This window comes from Eumetopias jubatus, unplaced genomic scaffold, assembly GCF_037043125.1.
Source record: "Eumetopias jubatus isolate StellerSeaLion01/CBP00866 unplaced genomic scaffold, mEumJub1_p1.0 scaffold_3, whole genome shotgun sequence".
NCBI classification, from domain to species: Eukaryota; Metazoa; Chordata; class Mammalia; order Carnivora; family Otariidae; genus Eumetopias; species Eumetopias jubatus.
In genome coordinates, this window is record NW_028274809.1 from 138828011 (window position 1) to 138847821 (window position 19811).

The window sequence follows — 19811 nt, forward strand, 5'->3', positions numbered from 1 at the left end:
AAAAAAAAGTATTTTAACTACAATCCTGGAACCACAGACACATCTTTTTAAAATATGACCCATCTATCCATACAAAGGAATATATAAAACCATAAAAAGAATAAAGTTCTGATACATGCTACAACATGGAAGAGCCTTAAAAACATTCTGATAAGAGAAAGACGCCAGTCATAAAAGGCCATGTATTGTATGATTATTTTTTTTAAAGATTTTATTTATTTGACAGAGAGACAGCGGGGAGTGGGAGAGAGAGAAGCAGCTTCCCATGGAGTAGAGAGCCCAATGCGGAGCTCGATCCCAGGACCCTGGGATCATGACCTGAGCCGAAGGCAGACGCTTAACTGACTGAGCCACCCAGGCACCCCTGTATGATTCCATTTAATGAAATATCCAGGATGGACAAATCTACAGAGACAAAAAGTAAATTATAGAAGATGGAGGAATGGGGATTCTGCTAATGGCTATGCGGTTTCTTCTGGGGGGACATGAAAATGTTCTGGAATTAGATGGTGGTGAATTTGCACAACTTAGTGAATATACTAAAAACCAATGAACTGTCCACTTTAAAAGAGTAAATTTTATGGCATATGAGTTCTATCTCAATAAAAGAAAAAAAAGACCCCATTTACCTTCCAGCTACACCTTTTCTCTCCCAATGTGGTAAAACTCCCAAAAGACTCACCCATACTCACTGCCTCCAGTCCCTTCTCTTTGATCAGGCTCCCATACCTTACTACTCTCTCCCACACCCTCCAGTCCTTACATATATAAAACTCCTCAGCGATACCAAACTTAAAACCAGAAATAAAATACCCACCATAGCACCAGCCTACTCCTAATACATAATATGTGCTCAGTAAAAACTTGCTGGCTGAACTGAATACATGAATGATAAATACAGACCTAGCTCTGTATTCAGTTTTTCAAACTTAGGAAGAAGAGAGAAAACAGAAACATTTCTAACATCAAATCCCTAAAGTAACTTTTTTTCATGTGAAATGTGGGCCTCTTATCATGCATACTGCAAGTAAAGTTATTCAGCATCATAAACACCATTATTTGAACTTTTCACAAATAGTTCATTCATGTTAAACAGCAATTTTCAGTATCAGAAAGGATTTAAAAAAGCAATTAAAAATTATAAAGTCATCTCTAAAAATCTGACACAGCAATTCAAAGTTTGAATTATTGCTCATCAGAATAAAATTATGTACAATTTTTAAAATTAAAATTAAAAACATGGTTATTCAAAGACATTACCTACTCAAGTAAAATAACGAAGAGGAATAAAAGTAACAAGGATCTTCAGATGATGGATTACCTGTTCCATAGAAGGACAAGCAATGATCTGGACATCTTCAGGGCTAAACTCTTCCTTTAACAAAACATGGAACTTCTGGAAGATTTGCTGAATATTATTCTTAGAAAGAAGAGGCAATCCCATTAAATGAGTCACTAGAAACATATGTGGTCATCTTAAACATGAAGCATTAAGACTGTTAAATCTTTTTTTAAGTTTTCATTTAAATTCCAGTTAGTTAACATAGTGTGTTATATTAGTTTCAGGTGCACAGTATAGTTATTTAGTACTTCCATACACTACCCTGTGCTAATCACAACAAGTGCACTCCTTAATCCCCATCACCAATTTCACCCATCTCCCCACCCACTGCCCCTCTGGTAACCATCCGTTTATTCTCTATAGTTAAAAGTCTGTTTCTTAGTTTGCCTCTCTCTCTCTCTAAGAATGTTAAATCTTAATGATATTTGCCAAACAAGTGGAGGAAATGCATCTTTCATTGGATTACCAAAGACATATAATTTACACTTAATAATTCACATGCTAGTACAACCCAACTAAGCCTTATCAGATAATACTTCCTGGAAAAGCTAAACTCTATAAGCCCTGTCCCCCCAGAGAATAGTAAGAGCCTTCAGGAGCAATTTCTTACACAAAAGATAATAAAGTTCCCAGACGCATAAAACGTACTTTAAAAATCCACCAATGCCTTTGGTAAAGATGTGAGCTCAACACAGAGCTGGAAGTTATGAGCACTAAATTTGCTCTGACATTTAATCCCTTGGCAGCCACTGCAAGCCATTTATTTCCACTACTCACCAGTAAAATGAAGCATAATTCCTGAAATGCCGCTTTCTCAAGTATTGGGCCACATTCAATGGTAGGGTCTGATGACTTATTTATTTACTAATTTGTACTTTAAGGTCAAAATTACCTTGCTGCCAAAGGTAACATAAAGAACTTAAGACAAAGGCAGGGGTGGATATAATCAGGCCAGTGCTGGCTTTGTAAGCCTCCCAAGAATTACAGTGATTATTAACCAACTTTACTAGAACAGTATACCAACACTTTTAAATGTCTACAGGAAGAGGAAAATGGTAGACAAGGCAAGAAAACCTGAAGAGACTGGACAACATTCAAATGACATATCACGATACTCACCCTAACAGGTTTAAACAAGATGAACTCTGTGTCTTTATTGGATAAGTACAATGACATGCTTCTCAATGTCAGAGGCAGCTTCGCTTTTATTGTCTTGTAGGCACTTGCTACAAGGTCACTGACCTTTGCTGGAAAGAATTAACCTCATTAGTGTTACAAAGAAAAAGAGAAGAAACACTTCCATTTTCATCCAGAGGGGAATAAAGGGAGAGAAAAAAGCGACAGAAGAAAGGACTCTATTTCCCCCAAAATTTTCTTTCACTTTTCCTGTTTACCAAGTTTAATCACAAGCCCTATAAACATTCATTATCTCCTACATACAAAATTCTACTCCCGAAGGCTAAGGCAGTAAAAGAACTCCTCCAACACCCTTCAGGACATTCATAGGGGCTATACCTGATGCCTTTGGAATTCAGAGATAGTTAAAATAAAAAATTATTTGCAGAGAGACACCAGTAAGAATTACTTCATTATGAATGAGCTTACTCATTTACAGAACTGACTCACAGCAAGAGATGCTCTCTTGGCTTGTGAGATCATTCTGAAAACATCCACACATATTTAACAGTAACTAAAAATCCATCTGTTACATTCCTTTTTTTTTTTAAGATTTTATTTATTAATTTGAGAGAGAGAGAGAGAGCACCTGCGTGAGGGGAAGAGCAGAAGGGGAGGGAGAAGGACAAGCAGACTCTGCACCTGAGTATGGAGCCCAACACAGGGCTCTATCCCAGGACCCTGAGATCATGACCTGAGCTGAGATCATGACCTAGGGGAAACCAAGATCAGACACTCAACTGACTGAGCCACCCAGGTGCCCCCATCTGTTATAATCTTATGCTGTATTATCAGAAAGGCTACAGAATTCCAGAAAACTGTAACTGAAACAATTATGTAGCCTAAGTGTAGTGTCTGAAAAGAAGTACAAATGGAAAAGAAGAGCAGTAATCTTTATGAGGTCATTTAAAAAAGGAAACTACCTAGAAAGGTATGAAGAAAAAGACTAATAATTTCAAAGACATCCAAACTTCACTCATAATTTAAGAAATGTATATTAAAACAACTGAGATATTTTCAGATTGGTAAAAATTACTAAGACTGTGAATATCCACATTTGGTAAGGGTATGCAGAAAGAGGCCTTCTCATCCACTGCCGTGGGGAATATAAACTGGGCAATGTCTAGCAAAACTGAAAATACACATATATTCTATTGCTTAACACCGCCACTGCTAGAAATTTACCTTATGGATATACTAATAAAATACCAAGATACGTGTATACAGGGACATTTACTGAAGACTGGATGGGGAAGAAAAACCTAAAAATACTTTTAACTATTAACAGAATCATTAAAGAAATTATGACAGAGTGATGCATTCCATGCATCATTAAAGAGAATGCATAGAGCTGGATATGCCAGTACAGAAAGGGCTCCAAGACACAGAATAAGTTTAAAAAAAAAAAAAAAGGCAAGGAATATGGTATAATCTTATTTGTACAGTATTTCTCAAGTCCAGATATGCTAGTACATATATAACAATTGGGGGAAAGAGACTATTAATAGTGGCTACCTTTGAGAGGACTGGTTTGAAGATGAAAAATAGAATTACTTTTCATTTTATACTTTGTCACAGCCCAAATTTTGTACTATATTAAAAACTTTTTTTTTTAATTGAGAAGGGTTGTGGTATCAATGCTCTCAAGAAGAAAACAATCCAGGAATTGCTTATTTTTTCATAAAATAGATGAAAGCTCCTTTAGGGCACTTAATTCCATGGGCTCTGGTTCTATCCTAACACAGAGTAAATTAACAAATTGGCACCCCAATTTACAACTCAATCTCCTCTGAGTTTATCATGAAATGATCCCCAGGAACCTAATTAAGACTGCATGAACCCGTCACCTTGGGTTTCTAGGGCCCTAGACGAGTCCCTAGATTGTTCTTGATGCTCCCAGCCAAAGGCCCAAACATCCCTGACATTTCAGTGTAGGTCTCTTGTACTACAGATGAAGAAAAAGCAACTCCACAGCTCTGCGCGGCTACATGGGACAGAAGATAGAACAGCTAAGTGAACTGGAGTGCCACTGCTCTGTCTGCCAAGACCTCCTCCCTTAAAAGACAGAGAATGGGTTAATGACAAAGCAGCAAGCCCCACTGCAATCCGTCCTGTCGTCAGCTTCCTTTCATCCACTCCTGCTTTAGACGACTGTGCTCTGTGCTCCTAACGCTGCAGAGCACAGCACGCCTAACATTGCAAGCTCCACTCAGATTTCACTGGAGAAAATGACAGCCCATTTTGAGTGAAAGAGGATCTTTCCAAAGAGGAAAGAAAAATACGGTTATTATGCATCAAGCCCCTGGGCTTAGCTGTATTAAATACGCCTATGCCTGTTTGTTGGTTTCTACCTATTTTAAGAAAGATTTATTGCACCCAAGAGTTTTATTTACATAAACATTCAAAATAAAATCAGCTCCTATTTCTAAATAAGCCCTATAAAACACTGAAACCTTGACCCAAAGTCTCAATTAATCCACAGGTGGTCAGAATTCCTTCTAGAATTGTGCTGAGTTACGGAGTAACAAGTCTGCTCCTGACTGTGAGGGGTCAGAACAGGTGGCTACTACCACAGCCAGCTATGATTAGAATTTCCAGCATTGTGGCACCTGAGTGACTCAGGGCCCTGAGATCAAGCCCTGCGTCGGGCTCCATGTGGAGCCTGCTCAGGATTCTCTCTCCCTCTCCTCCTGCCCCTCCCCACCCCCACGCTTTCATGCTCTCTCTCTAAAAATAAATAAATAAAATAAATTTTAAAAAGAATTTCCAGTGTTATCAATAAAAGAAACTGATTTTCTGTCTTCTGACAGAATGTACTACTGCATCAAGTATGATCTCTGTCCTTTGGTAAGATGATGAAGATTTCAATCTCACACGATACAAAGGTTTAAAATAATGAAGACAGTAAAATATGTAAAATATTTACTGTCTCCAACACAGGTAAACAAAAGACCAAAAGCAGTCAAAAAGTTCATATGCAATAAAGCAAATCAATGCAAACCTATACTGATATCATCAAAGTTCATATGACAGATTTTTGAAATAAAATCCTATCTTCCATTCAAATACAACTGATAATTCTGTACACTTACAAATCCTCCTGAGATGCACAGCTACTCTTTTAGCTTCTCAGTTCTAGTTCAACTTCAAATTAACCTGAGCCATTATTAAGAGTAACTGAAAATTTTTAGAATGCCCTCAATTCTTCTCCCCAAAAGAAAAAATACCTGACAAATATATCATTCTTTCTTTTTTTTTTTATTTTAAAATATTTTACTTATTTATTTGACAGCGAGAGAGACAGCGAGAGAGGGAATGCAAGCAGGGGGGAGTGGGAGAGGGGAGAGGCAGGCCTCCCGCTGAGCAGGGAGCCTGACGTGGGACCCGATCCCAGGACCCCAGGATCATGACCTGAGCCGAAGGCAGATGCTTAACGACTGAGCCACCCAGGCGCCCCATATCATTCTTTCAATACGGAAAACCAATCATATTAAAAACCTAACGCTAGATTAGGTGCCTGTAGACAGTCAATTTTTTATGGATGCTAAACCTGAATTTGGATCTCACTTTCAACTAAAAGCTGCCCTACCAACTTGGATACAGCTTCTCCATAATTAAAACATGATTCTTTTACCATTTTGACCCTTTAGGTTCCAAAAGATCTCTTTCCCGATGTGGGCCAGGGACCAGCCAGAAATACTAATCCTCCAAAATGATTTATTCTGGCTTAATAGCAACTTAAAATGCCATAAAATGAACCAAAAGTAGCCTACAAAGTTGTGATTCTAAATGTCCGAGGTCTATTGCTAAAGATAAAAAAAAAAGAAAAAAAAACCTCTGGCACAAAAAAATTTACATTTAGGAAAGAGTAAAACTGGGAACATCTCAAGCATGTCTGCCAACTCCCCACTTACACCACAATTTTTATAATTTTTTTGAACACTCTAAAAATGTTAACAAACTGAGGATGTAACTTACATAAAACGTGAAACAAAATAATGACCAACATCCTTCATTTAATACTTGGGAACAGTAGCATTCCCTATTAGCAGATGACCAAAAACAGTACTTTCATCAAAGCTCTAATACAATGAAAAGCAGGTATACAAAGTGTTTCCATCTAAGCCCCGTTTATTTTTAACTCTGTATTTTTTCTTTTTAATTCTTGTTTCCTTGGAATGCTTTTTGAAATGCAAGTAGTGCTGGCCCATTAAGACAACTGTCAGCTCCAAACTGCACCTTGGATCAACACAAACCACAGAAGTAGGAAACCAACTCCAAGCTGTCAGACTATATAAATGCAAATTAATCAACATCCTAATAAAAGAAATCCCTGATAGTAAAATGTGAATACCTGGCTGTGCCCAAGGCTGCTGTGAAAGAGTATACTTGGGTCCTCCCTGACTGGCCATCGTCTTTAATGCTGAAACCTGTTAGACAAGACAAAAAGAAACACGTTCCTTTTCATTTCACGTCTCTCCAAGGACACACACCACCATCTGAACCTATTAAAACATAATGCTAGTCAAATGTGCAATCCTAAAAAAACGCGTCATAACTCATAATCCTTCCAACTAATAACATATTTTAGCAAAACTTCTTTTGTGATTTCAAGGCATCTGCTGTCTTGCAAAAAACACCACCAATGTCCTGAGGTATTCTGCCTGAAACGTTTTAGAGAAGACAAAACTGGGGACCTAGGAAAAATACGCAGACAAAACAGGTCCCTTTTTAAGTGGACTGTTATGTCAACATTAAATTATTATTGTATGCTGTTAGAAAAATGTCACCCCAGCAGGACAAATCTCCTTTACATACCTAGAGATTCTTTTTATTATATTTCAGGCAGAGAGAATGTTATGAAAACAAGATTTTCAAACAGCATCAAAAGGCACACTTGACCAACCAGTGCTACAGGTAGACTCAGATGCCCACCTTTTATTCATCTCCCTTTCATTCCTCAGCCATCAGTACAGAGAAGCAAACAAAAAGAAGTATATCTGGTTGCTTGGACAAGTCTGTTCTTAAGATGTTCTCAAGATGGCAAATCATGGTGGGGTAGTTGGTAACTAACTAAGGTGTAGCTGGGGAAGGTGAAGGACAGAAACTGCATAAAACATTTTTTAAATGGATTGTTAGGTGCCAAAGGTCCCGACTGTGACCTTGGCCTCACTAGATAGTCTCATTAGAAAAATTTAAGAACCAACACTTTCGATTAAAGAAGGTCATAAAAATATTTAGGCAGAAGACGGGCACAGACAGAATACAGTGTTAAGTAAGCTCACATTCCTGGACTACTCTAGGCCTTTGCTCATGCTGCCACGTGTATAAAATCACCCCTTTCGTATTGTCTATCCCTCTTGATAGCTTTACTTTGTATTGTGAGATGCAGCTTTTAAAAACAAATCATGCATATGATTATAGATTAGACAATGCTAAAAGAAAAACATGTTCATTTAGTATGTATTATCCAAAATATTTTCCAACATAAATATATAAACATACTAATGTGTCTACATTTACAAAAATAGGAACACAGTGTTCTGACATCTTTTTTCCCCACCTAACTCTAAATTCTGGACATTTTTCTGTGTCCAAGGGGGGTTATGTTTTATTAGTAATGGTTGCCCATTATTCCACTGATTGTTCCAGGACTTAAACAATATCAGAATGATATATATGCTGTACGTTTAGGCTGTATTAATTATTTTTACATTAAGAACAAAGACAAACTTACATATTCATCTCTATTTAGTAGCTACGTAACATACTTACCTTTAAGTCAAACTGCAAGGAGCATTTTCTTCAAAAGTTTTCCCCAATTAGCCCTATCTTTTTCAAAAACCCTATGAGCTAAAATATGTTATTAGTTCAAAAACACCCCGAGTCTTTAGGCTCAAAAGTACCACTGTCTCATGATGACATTGCTGTACACTTCATGTTTATGTATTTTCTATCCTGATTTCCCATTAAAGTCCTTGAGAACAAAAATTAAATTTATAGGTCAAATTCTCTTACATGCACTACAATCAAGAAAAAACTTAAATTTATAGTGTTGCTGAGGAAATTAACAACACTTCAGAGGGAATATTAAGAATAAACTTGTAGGGCACCTGGGTGGCTCAGCTGGTTAAGCGTCCAACTCTTGATTTTCGGTTCAGGTCATGTCAGGGTTGTGAGACAGAGCCCTGGGCCTGCTTGAGATTCTCTCTCTCCCTCTCCCTCCACTCCTCCCCACCCCCAACCCAAATAAACTCACTTCAGTAAATTGCTTGGGAAAAAATGAATATTGCTAAATACAAGTCTTGAGTTTTTCAGCATAAACTGGTCCCACCAGGGGGGAACACTTTTAGCTTAGTCATAAACTTGAAATGTACTTCCTTTAAAATGCTTCATTCAGATTTTTTGTTAAAGCAAAACCTGCACTTCAAATTTGTCGTATTCTCCTATAGCATTTCTGCAGCATTTAAAGTACTATTACGTGCATGATCTTCTTTTGGGCCTCATAACAACCTTAAGTTGGGAAGAGGGGTACAGTAGCTATCTCTGCTGTAGAGATTAGAAAAGCAAGGCTTGGAGAATCTACCTTGCTACCATTTTACTCAGGAGGTGGCAAAGTGGGGCTAGAGCTCAGCTTTCCTGAGTCAAAATTCTATGCTCTTTCTACCACACCCATGACCAGTCCAACCCCTACTTCAGGGTTTGTTTCAAGCAACGATCAATATAATGAAATTCTAAAACAATAGAAAGTATCAACAGTTTTTCGGGTGCCTGGGTGGCTCAGTCAGCATCTGCCTTTGGCTCAGTTCATGATTCCAGGGTCCTGGGACCAAGTCCCGCATTGGGCTTCCTGCTCGGCAGGGAGTCTGCTTCTCCTTCTCCTACTCCCCCTGCTTGTGCTCTCACTCTGTCAAATTAATAAATAAAATCTTTAAAAAAAAAAAAAGAAAAGAAAGTATTAACAGTTTTTGAGTTTACAGAAGATATTTGATCCAAATTATTTTCGTATGAACTTCTACCCCCAACACTTAGAACAGTATTATACTCCCTAGGATCAAATACTTAGAGAAAAGGTTATTTTTCAAGGAGCAGGAAACAGGACAAGAGAGCATATATATTCTTCTAGAATTTATTTTATTTTTCTAAAGAAACTTCATTAATTGTACCAAAAAATCAGGGAAGATGTTTACACTAGTCAGATTAAGTTTGTAGAAATGATTGTCTTGTGTATATTGGGTCACTTTGTGTAACTTTAGTGTCTCCAACTTGAAATGAAGATGTTTTACTTACTCTAGGTGCCAGGGGTATAATGAGAATTAATGAAAACAAGGCATCTCAACAAGGAGAGTCCAGGAAGGAGCTACATAACCAAAAGGCCAATTTACAGCAGGTAAAAAGGGACTAAAATCACACCCCGAGTCTTTAGGCTCAAAAACAACTCTTCAGACAGCCTAAGAATGTTCTCTACACTCACACAGTTTGTTTTATTATGCAAATCCACATATATTTAAAAAAATGAGCCCAAACTGTTCTCAGCTGAGAACATTTGTTGATGAGGCTTATATCCAAATGTTAAAATACTGAGACCTACAAGCATACATCCAAATCGAAGATGAAAAACTGTTCCCTTTCTGCACCTATGGATGCTGCTTCTCTTGCAATCATTTATCAAGGTACAATCACGGGCTGCCTTATAAGATGCCAACTATACTAAAAGAGGCACAAGATTCTGCACTTGCAGATTTACCTTTAAAGAAAATCATTTTAAAGTTTTAAAATCATTTATTCTGTCTCTGCTATTCAGAATACTAGTAACATACACCAGATAAAAAGTGAAAAATGGCTTGGTCCACAAATTCTAACAAGCAATGTCTTAATCACATTATCTGTGTGAACTCCAGTGCTTACGCCGTATGCGCCGTGGATGTGTGTGCGTCTTTGTCTCTGACTCACTCTACTCCAACAGGATGGGGGAAGGGACTGAATTTGGAATAAGAGAATGTAAAAGGGACACTCAGTCATCTAAGCTGCACTATCTACTAAATATTCTGACTGGACTCTGAAGAGCACTTAGGGACCAAGTCTGAAAAAAGAAAACGAGGCAACAGTGAATGATCTGAGCCAAGACAACACAGACTAAGCAGGGGAGACAGGACTGACTTCTCAATGATGTCAAGAGGCAGGGTCTTTCCCTCTCCGATCCCTCAGGGAGGAGTGGTATGAAGAGAGATGCGTGAAGAGCTACACAGCAATCCCCGCTGTAGATGTGTAGCACTCCATGGAGAACCATTATATAATTCAGACTTGGAACACGTTTTGTTTGTTTTTTTTTTAAAGATTTTATTTATTTATTTGACAGAGAGGGAGAGAGCACAAGCAGGGGGAGCGGCAGGCAGAGGGAGAGGGAGCAGCAGGCTTCCTGCTGAGCAGGGAGCCCGATGCGGGACTCGATCCCAGGACCTGGAACCATGACCTGAGCCGAAGGCAGATGCCCAACTGACTGAGCCACCCAGGCGCCCCGGAATACACGTTTTCTACATATTATCTCTAATTTTTTAAAAATGTTCATAGTGTCCAGAGCCTTCCAAAATGCATAATTAGAGTTATAGCAGATTTAGCAGACTTACACTACCATCAATCTGGACAGCTACATCAGTGAGCTTTCATTCTCTTGACTTCTTGACTGTGCTTTTCCAGAAAAACCCTTTAATCCTAGATTTCATTATAATCAACTTGCTTATGTCAGATGATTCATTCTGCAGCTCTGCTATTGCAGAATACTCATCTACAATATTTTCCACCAGCACTAATGTGGATGCTCTCCCAAAAATACATACCACAATCTACAGATTTCCTGTAAGGACAATTTCAGTAAAAACTGTAATGGACTTACCTGTAAATTACAAAGTATCGATAACTTGTGCCATTTTTTAAAAATCAAAACCCAGCAGGAAACCTTTCTACCACCACTCCCCCCTTTTAAATTTATGTGGCAGGGGAAGAAAAACACGCACACACTCCAAATACTTGTTTGAATGGACTAAAACCCCATAAACAAGTACTATATGCCAATGATAAACAAAAGGGTAGTTTAACTACTTTAACATTTCTATATTTGCTTTTTTGGTATTTATTACTATTTTTAAAAACAAGTATCCTCTATCTTTTGAACAAATATCATAGGCTTCAGGCATATTAGTGTTGATGGCCCCAGCAAAAAATTACTAACAGACAATTTGCTCAGCTGTCCCCTGGTCATTTCAGGGATATAACCTGTCTCCCCAGTTAGGGCTTAGGTAAGTAAAGTTGAGAGAAAAGGCTATCATATTTTTCTCCTTTTTATAATGTACCAGTCCGGACAGGCAGTAGAGGCTTAACAAATGAAAGCTCATCTCAAGACTGTTTTTTAAAATTTCAAGACTTTTTAAACATTTTTATGAAGTAAGGTCCTTAGTAACGGTACTTAAGTATTTAAAAAAAAAAAAATTAGGCTGAAACAGGAAAGTCAAAATAGCCATGATCTGATTTTTTTCATTCCTGGCATTAGCCAGTTGGATGGATGTTAGTGAGGAGAAAATATTTGCCCCTTTTTCTCTTAAAAACTGAAAACTGTGCAAGCATATCTAAAAGTCCAAACCAGAAAGCTTCCATAATAGGAAACACAGTGATTCCCTAGATGGAATCATTAAGATTTGGGCTTATTATTTACTAGCTCCTGCCAGAGTTTTCACTAGAGGGTAATTCAAAAGGAAATCGAAGGAAGAAATGAAAATTACTTTACCAAATATGCACCAAGGTCTATACCTTTGTCAGGAACTCCTCCAGCTGCTCTACAAACAGCTTGGTCTGCTGCTGAATAAACTGCTCACAGGCCGATTTCAGATGACGGTCTACATCTTTTTTAGAGTCAAGATAATGTTCTCTTATCTCAGGCGTACCCTTAAAAAGAAGATGACAATTTCCTCCTGTTTTTATGTGCCTAGAAATTACCAGATACGTAAAGAATGCCATTTATCTCCCACCACCAAGGAAACAGACTCCTTCTCACCTCCAACAAGAACTCTATCAAGGCATTGTTGCTATTCAGCCTAAAAAATCTTGGAACAGTCATAGGGTTCAGGATTTTAAATGCTGCATCTGTGAAACAAAATTACTCATCCAGTGAACAGGTATGGTTTTAAAAGAAAAGACGAGTTACTATGTCAGTGTGTTAATATACACCAGTTATCTGTTACCACAAAGCAAGAGCGGTTCCATTTCCACCAACTCACCTCCATGAATGGAAGAAAGTGAGATTAGTGCCAACCATGGCTGTAGTACCCACACACAGTTATTTTCTAGAAGTCAAACTTGAGAAATGACTATTAATCTCAATTATCCACTTACAGAAAAAAAAGATAAATGGTAACTGATACCTTAAAATTTCACTGCTTTACTTTTATGCTGCTAAATAGATTTTTCAGAAAAAAAAAAATCATATACTTACCCAGCTTCATTTCTTAAGATCCTGGCTGGCACAGAAACTTATTCATTTGAAGCAGAACAAATAAACTAATGTGTCAGCCAGAAAGAAAACACCAAAAGGACATATTTATCCCTTAACCTCCAGACTAACTAGAATCCATGCGAAGTACTGAGGTCTCATTGATGTTCAAATGCAATTAAGATATAATGTTAGTCATGAGAGGTTAGAGGTTTAAAAGTAAAGAGAGCAAATACTTTTAAGTGATAGTCAGAAAAGACCATTTCTTTGCTTTGCCACACTGCAGAAGCAAAGCATGAAATGCTTCCAACCCTGGTTTTTGCAAGTACACACCACAACAGTACTTACTGCCTTGACCCTGATCTTACTGAAAAAGATTTATCAGATTCAGTATTGAGAGTAAAGCTTTGTTTCTGCTGTCTTTTCTACAAGATAACCTAAAAGGCTGTCTGTGACAGAATACAGTAGGATTATATAGGCTTTATAATGTTTTAGAGAAAACAGTATTTGCCAAAATTTTAGGGCATTTCATTTTCTCACACTTCAGTGGATCTATATGAGAACTAAGTAAGCAGCAACAAATTATGAATTAGAAATCAGCCTTACTTTGTCCCATCACTTAAATAAAGTTAAGGACTATCAGCCCCTAGCACTCTTCAAGGTTAGAGCACTACTCCCATACCTCACACTGAGACAGAAGGAACTGGTTGGGGGATGGAAGCCTCTGATGAGATAAGCTCTAAAAAACATTATGCATTCTATAAAGGCAAAAGCCAGGAAATCTGGCTACTGTGAAAAAAAAAAATCACAGGGGCGCCTGGGTGGCACAGTCAGTTGAGCACCTGACTCTTGGTTACAGCTCAGGTTGTGAGCTCTGGGTCCTGAGGTCAAGACCGAGCCCCTCATTCTCGGGCTCCACACTCAGCAAGGAGTATGCTTGTCCCTCTCCCTCCCCCTCTGCTCTTCCCCCACCCTCTAAGATAAATAAATAAAATCTTTTAAAAACTAAAAATAAATCACAAAATATATGAGTAACACACAGGGTCACTATTCAAATTCCAACAGAACCAAAAGGTGTTCTCTATGGTGGAAAGGAGAGAGCATTAGGAAAAGAATGAGTAAACTGTTCTAATATGACTTATGATGAGACCACTTCGGTTCTCAGGTGAGTTAAGTCAAGCCCACTATTTTATAAGCACAGTCACTAGGGAACTAACAACCGGCTACCCTTGGGAATCCTGTATTTGGCGTTCCTCTGAACCAGAGTACAGGAAATAATTTGAGTGACTATTTTCTCAATTCCCCCAATACTTAAGAGAGAAGTTCCATTTTATAAACAAAGGTTTAAGGCATTAGAGCTTAATTCTCTTGGAAATGGTTAAGAAAAGATAAAGTTTAGATAAATTTGTAAGTAAGTAAGGGAAACAAGGGATATTCATAGTATATCCTTAAGTGCTTAAGATCAACATCTTAGAAAATAACTATTTCGATCTTTTAGAAATCATCTCTTATTAATTTAGTCAGAGGCAAATCATTAGGATGGATGAATCATCTTTCTCAAGATGATTCACTGTCTATTAACAACTCAAAGACCCTATCCACATGATTACTTAACAACCAGCTGATTTAATAATACCAACTAGGCTAATTTAAGCACCTAAAGCTTATGAAGCACTTTAACATACATTTTCATGCTTAATGATCTCAATAACCTGGTGAAGTTACCATGACAAGTTGATTCTGCTCATTTCACGTGGGACAGGAAAGCTAAAACACCCATCCAAGATCACACAAGAGCCAGGAAATGATGGTCCAGGAACAGAACCCAAATCTTTCACTCTTAGATAAATACTCCCATTTTACCATTTTACCCAGCTGGCTTCCTGAATTTTCATGAACCGACAAACTCTACTCAATGTTTAAAATCACCCCAATTGGCTGACACTGTAAGTAGCTGTTACACTGATTTTTCATTTTTTAACTGGTTATGGTAACATGTGGCAGAGTCTAAGAGAAGTAATGCTATATTACAAACTGAAATGCTCAGAAACAGTTCACTTCATAAAGAAAATACAGCAAGTTAGATGTAATTAGGATGTTGACAGCTCAGCTTAGTATGAACAAGTAACATGCTCAGCAAGCACAGCATGCAAAAAAAATTGCAGATGAACATAAAATAAACCTATAACCTTTGCTGACACATTTGGACAGGTCAAACACACCCAAATGTGCCAGCCAGAACAATGAAGTACCTCTAGTTTTCTTGAGGTCCAGGGAAATTTCCTTAATGGTGAATTCAGTATGAAATGGAGCAATTTGTTCACGAAGAATCAAAAGGTGCTTAATTAAGAAAAGTTGTCCATCAATCTGAGTCTAAATTATAAGACAGAAAAATGGGTATTATCACAGATTGAATAAAAACATATAAAACACATGGTGTTATTAATCAACATTAATCTACCTAAGTTTATGGCCCTTAACCTAACCATATGTAACAATACTCCTTTGTGGTGCAATGAACTCTCCCCGTATTACCCATGTTAGAATTATCTGGAAAAAATCTTGCTGCAAACTCTAACATTGTCACCCACTCTACTTCGTCAATCCAAGAAAGTAAATCAGACAAAAGGCTATAAAGTAACACATTTAGAAAAAGAAATCAAATCTATTTTAACTTGGTTTAGAAACAGAAGAGATAAAGTGACCTAACATCGGCATGGAGCAGGAAATAAAGAAAAAGTCTAAGCATGAGCACAACTCTGACTTCTCGTGGCTTTCCAGTTTCTCTTCAAGTAACATGACTCTGTTTGGCCAAAGTGGTTTCAATATCCAGAATATCAGAAATATTCATATTTACAGAAAAGGAGCTTCCAAATGCAAAAATGATTTGGGGTTACCATTTTGGATTATCCTGCCACCAACAGAGCACTGACTGTCTATACCCTGAGAGTCACTATACTTGCATCTGCCCTGGCAGGACCCATCTAGAAGAGTCTTATGAGTCAAGCTTTGTTCTCAAAGCTCTGTCCTAATCCTAAAACAGTGAATAATCATAACTTTCACTTCCAAAAAAGTCTGTATATTAACAAGAGCAAGGCTGCAACCACTCATTCTTGCTGCTTAATCAAGACAGAATCTTACTTTGAAAATACTTCTTATAACGTTACACTGTAGTAGGAAAAGAATAAAATCGTCCTTCAGCAAACAACAACAATTTTAGGGGCGCCTGGGTGGCTCAGTCATTAAGCGTCTGCCTTCAGCTCAGGTCATGGTCCCAGGGTCCTGGGACCGAGCCCCACATCAGGCTCCCTGCTCAGCGGGAAGCCTGCCTCTCCCTCCCCCACTCCCTCTACTTGTGTTCCCTTGCTGTGTCTGTCAAATAAATAAATAAATAAATAACAATTTTAAAGGGGTTATTAAACAAAGTAACTCCTCTCTGGTGTCTGTCTCTCTCTCTCCTTCCTCCTTCTAAATAAACATATAATCAATATGTAAGTATGATTTATTTGATGGAAACTCACTTTACACTCTGGAACACAGAGCATTAAATAAGTAGGAAGCGCAACACATTTTGAATACTTGCTCTATTTTTTAAAAAACTAACAACTCCAAGGGGCAAAAATAGTATAATATAGATTTACTTTACTAAAGCTGTTATAATCCAGCAAATGGTTATCATGTTAGTTTACTAATATATTAGACGTTCAATTAAGTATGGCAATAACCTTCTTGCCTTAAGAAGCTAAGACATTAAATGGTCATTTTCATTAATCACTTTTTTCTTGAAAGGCAAAAGTACACAAACTCAACAACAAAAATAAATGAGCTAATGCTTGCAAAATCGAGGGCTTCCTCACACAAACTTAAACCCCTTGTAATATGTAGGAAGCAGAGTTACATAAAATAGGATAGCCTCACAGGGTAAGGACAAAATCATCAAAGAGCCCTTCACTCCTCCCTTTAAAAAAAGGAGGTGGTACAAGAAGACATAAGCATATAAACTTATTTTTAAATTAGATCATTTTTGGGCGCCTGGGTGGTTCAGTTGGTTAAGCGACTGCCTTCGGCTCAGGTCATGATCCTGGAGTCCCAGGATCGAGTCCCACATTGGGCTCCCTGCTCAGCAGGGAGTCTGCTTCTCCCTCTGACCCTACCCCCTCTCATATGCTCTCTCTCTCTCTCATTCTCTCTCTCAAATAAATAAAATCTTTAAAAAAAATTAATAAGTTAGATCATTTTTTTCCTCCTTATCCTCTAATAAATACAGGCTTACTCTAGAAAATCTGGAAAATAAAGAAGACTGTAGAGAAAAGAAGGGAAAATATTCACCCAAAAGCTTTCAATGTTCTTGTTTTATTGTGTGTTTTCATTACATAGTCATAATGTACATCTGGTTTGTATCCTTTTTTTTTTTGCCTTAAGATATTTAAGTTAAATGTTATTGCTTCATAAAAAAAAAATCAATGCCTGTGTAATAGTCTACTCTATGAGTATGCCACAATTTACTTAACCATTTGCCTAACATTAGACAAGCTTCCTGATTTCATGTATTATAAGAAATGTGAAAGCTCAGGCTTAGAAATACTTTTTAAAAATTAAATCTGCCTGTCTACAAATAACTTTCCATCCTCTTTCCAGCATACAAAAATTTCACTGCAACCTTCCATTCCATGACTGGGAGAATGCAGTGGTCACAATCAGAGGTACAGCTTTCCTAGCAACAGAATCCCAAATTCTTTTGCAGGAAGTTTTTTTTGTCATTTGTTTTTCTTTTCTTTGTTTGTTTGTTTTGTCTTACCCTAATTTATCTAAAGCCTTGAAGTAAGAAATCAAGTTTGTAAATCTGGAAGTCCAGAAAGGTTCACACGGTTTGAATACTCCAAACAGCAAAAAAAGTTTCTCTGGAAATAGCCCCACAGCTTCCTCCCTTTTGGCAACAGGTATTTTAATGGACAGCTAAACAAAGCAACACTTTTGACCATGCTATAAAAAATTCTCAGGGGCCCCAAGAGCAGCCTTCAGCCCCAGATCCCTTCTTGATTAAAAACTGTAAGTCACAAAGTCATGGCAACTACTTCTAGCCACGCAACCCATGGGCCACAATTGTCTGTCTTCCAAACTGACTTGGCTGATTTCCTCCAAGTGAGGCCATTCAACTATTTAAAACCATCACTGAATGGATGACTATAAATTGTTATGTTCTCTTATAAACACTGCTTTGGTCTTTCAGCGAAACAGGAGTCTACTACCTTCCCAGTTGCTAAGGCTATAATAAGAAACCTTTACCCTATAGACTTTATAGCCAAAGTACCACTTTCAGCACTTTTTAGCAAAGCTGGCCCTCCTTTATATAGTGTAGTCTTTATTTAGCACTATAATAAAATACAACTGAGCCTTGAACAACATGGTTTGAACTGCACTGGTCCACTTATATGTTAATTTTTTACAGTACAGTACTATAAATGTATTTTCTCTTCCCTATGATTTTCTTGGTAACATTTTTTCTCTAGCTTACTTTATTGTAAGTACATAATACATATAACAGACAATATAGGTGTTAATTGACTATTTATGTTATCGGTAAAGCTTCCTGTCAACAGCAGGCTATTAGTAAAGTGTTCGAGGAATCAAAGGTTCTATAAGGATTTTCAACTTTTAGGTGGGGGGGAACTGAGCCCCCTAATTCCTGTGTTGTTCAAGGGTCAACTGTTCTAGCTTCTCTTAAAAGGCCTCAATTAAATCATATTAAACAAATCCTACTGCCAAAATGGCTTTAAATTTCTGTGCCTATAAATAAATGCTATATTCCACAATATTATTCACCTAACACTTCATCAAACCTTGTTTTTGCTGATAGACTCTGATGCTCCAAGTAACGACTGAATGCAGGCAGACAAGGCTTCCTGTGATAATCCTTGGAACACTGCCCTCTGGTGAAATAAAAGAAAAATATTACCCTGAAGTGCTTCACAACACAGGAAAAAGAAATTGTAAACGGGGTACAAGGAACAATGAATGTTTGCTTGCCCTCATCCACTGGATGAACTTATATTACTGGCAATATTTCTCCTGGAGTTTCCTATTCCCATGCAACCTGTCTAGACCAACACACAGTTTTGTAATTTGCATCTCTCAAATGCTGGATGCACAGGGGTGGGTGGACAAGGCAGATGTGGTTCTGACCCCATGGAGCCCTGACTCCAATATGGCCTCATGTTGTAGGCTGTTTTTTAAATCAATAAAACCAACTTTAAGACGAAGCCTCAGTAAACCCACTTCTTTTGTGGTTTTTTAAGATTTTATTTGTTTATTTGACACACAGAAAGAAAGAGAGCCAAAGCAACAGCAGAGGGGGAGGGAGAAGCAGGCTCCCCGCAGAGCAGGGAGCCCGATGCAGGACTCGATCCCAGGACCCTGGGATCATGACCTGAGCCGAAGGCAGACGCTTAACCAACTGAGCTACCCAGGCGTCCCAGTAAACTCACTTCTAAAAATGTACCCCAAACAATCAGTATTATATTATAAAATTCATGCACACGGCTCTTACTACATTATTTAAAACAGCAAAAAAAAAAAAAAAATGCTCAATGATGGGGGAGTTGACAAATAAAATACTTACTGTGCATGAAATACAGAAAGGCTGAAGGATGTGGTAAAATTTTTATAAAATGTAATTAGGTAAAAACAAAATAATTGGGTTACAAATAGCATGTGAAGTATGATTCTTAATTTAATTCTGCCAATTCTATATCTTGCCAGAGGTGCGACATGTTGGTCTGGGCAGCGTCGCCTGCAAGTCCCTTGCTTCCC

General features: G+C 37.8%; 1 protein-coding gene across 2 annotated transcripts in view; it reads right to left on the reverse strand.

Moving 5' to 3' along the window:
- COG3 (component of oligomeric golgi complex 3) overlaps positions 1-19811 on the reverse strand; it is a 68015-nt gene that overhangs the window by 3773 nt on the left and 44431 nt on the right. For both annotated transcript variants that reach the window (XM_028104608.2, XM_028104601.2), the window contains 7 exons: positions 18842-18931; positions 15254-15374; positions 12567-12655; positions 12323-12457; positions 6873-6948; positions 2462-2589; positions 1322-1420 (listed from right to left, as the gene is read on the reverse strand). In XM_028104608.2, the coding sequence (XP_027960409.1) occupies positions 1322-1420; positions 2462-2589; positions 6873-6948; positions 12323-12457; positions 12567-12655; positions 15254-15374; positions 18842-18931 (738 nt within the window). The remainder of the gene's footprint in view (positions 1-1321; positions 1421-2461; positions 2590-6872; positions 6949-12322; positions 12458-12566; positions 12656-15253; positions 15375-18841; positions 18932-19811) is intronic.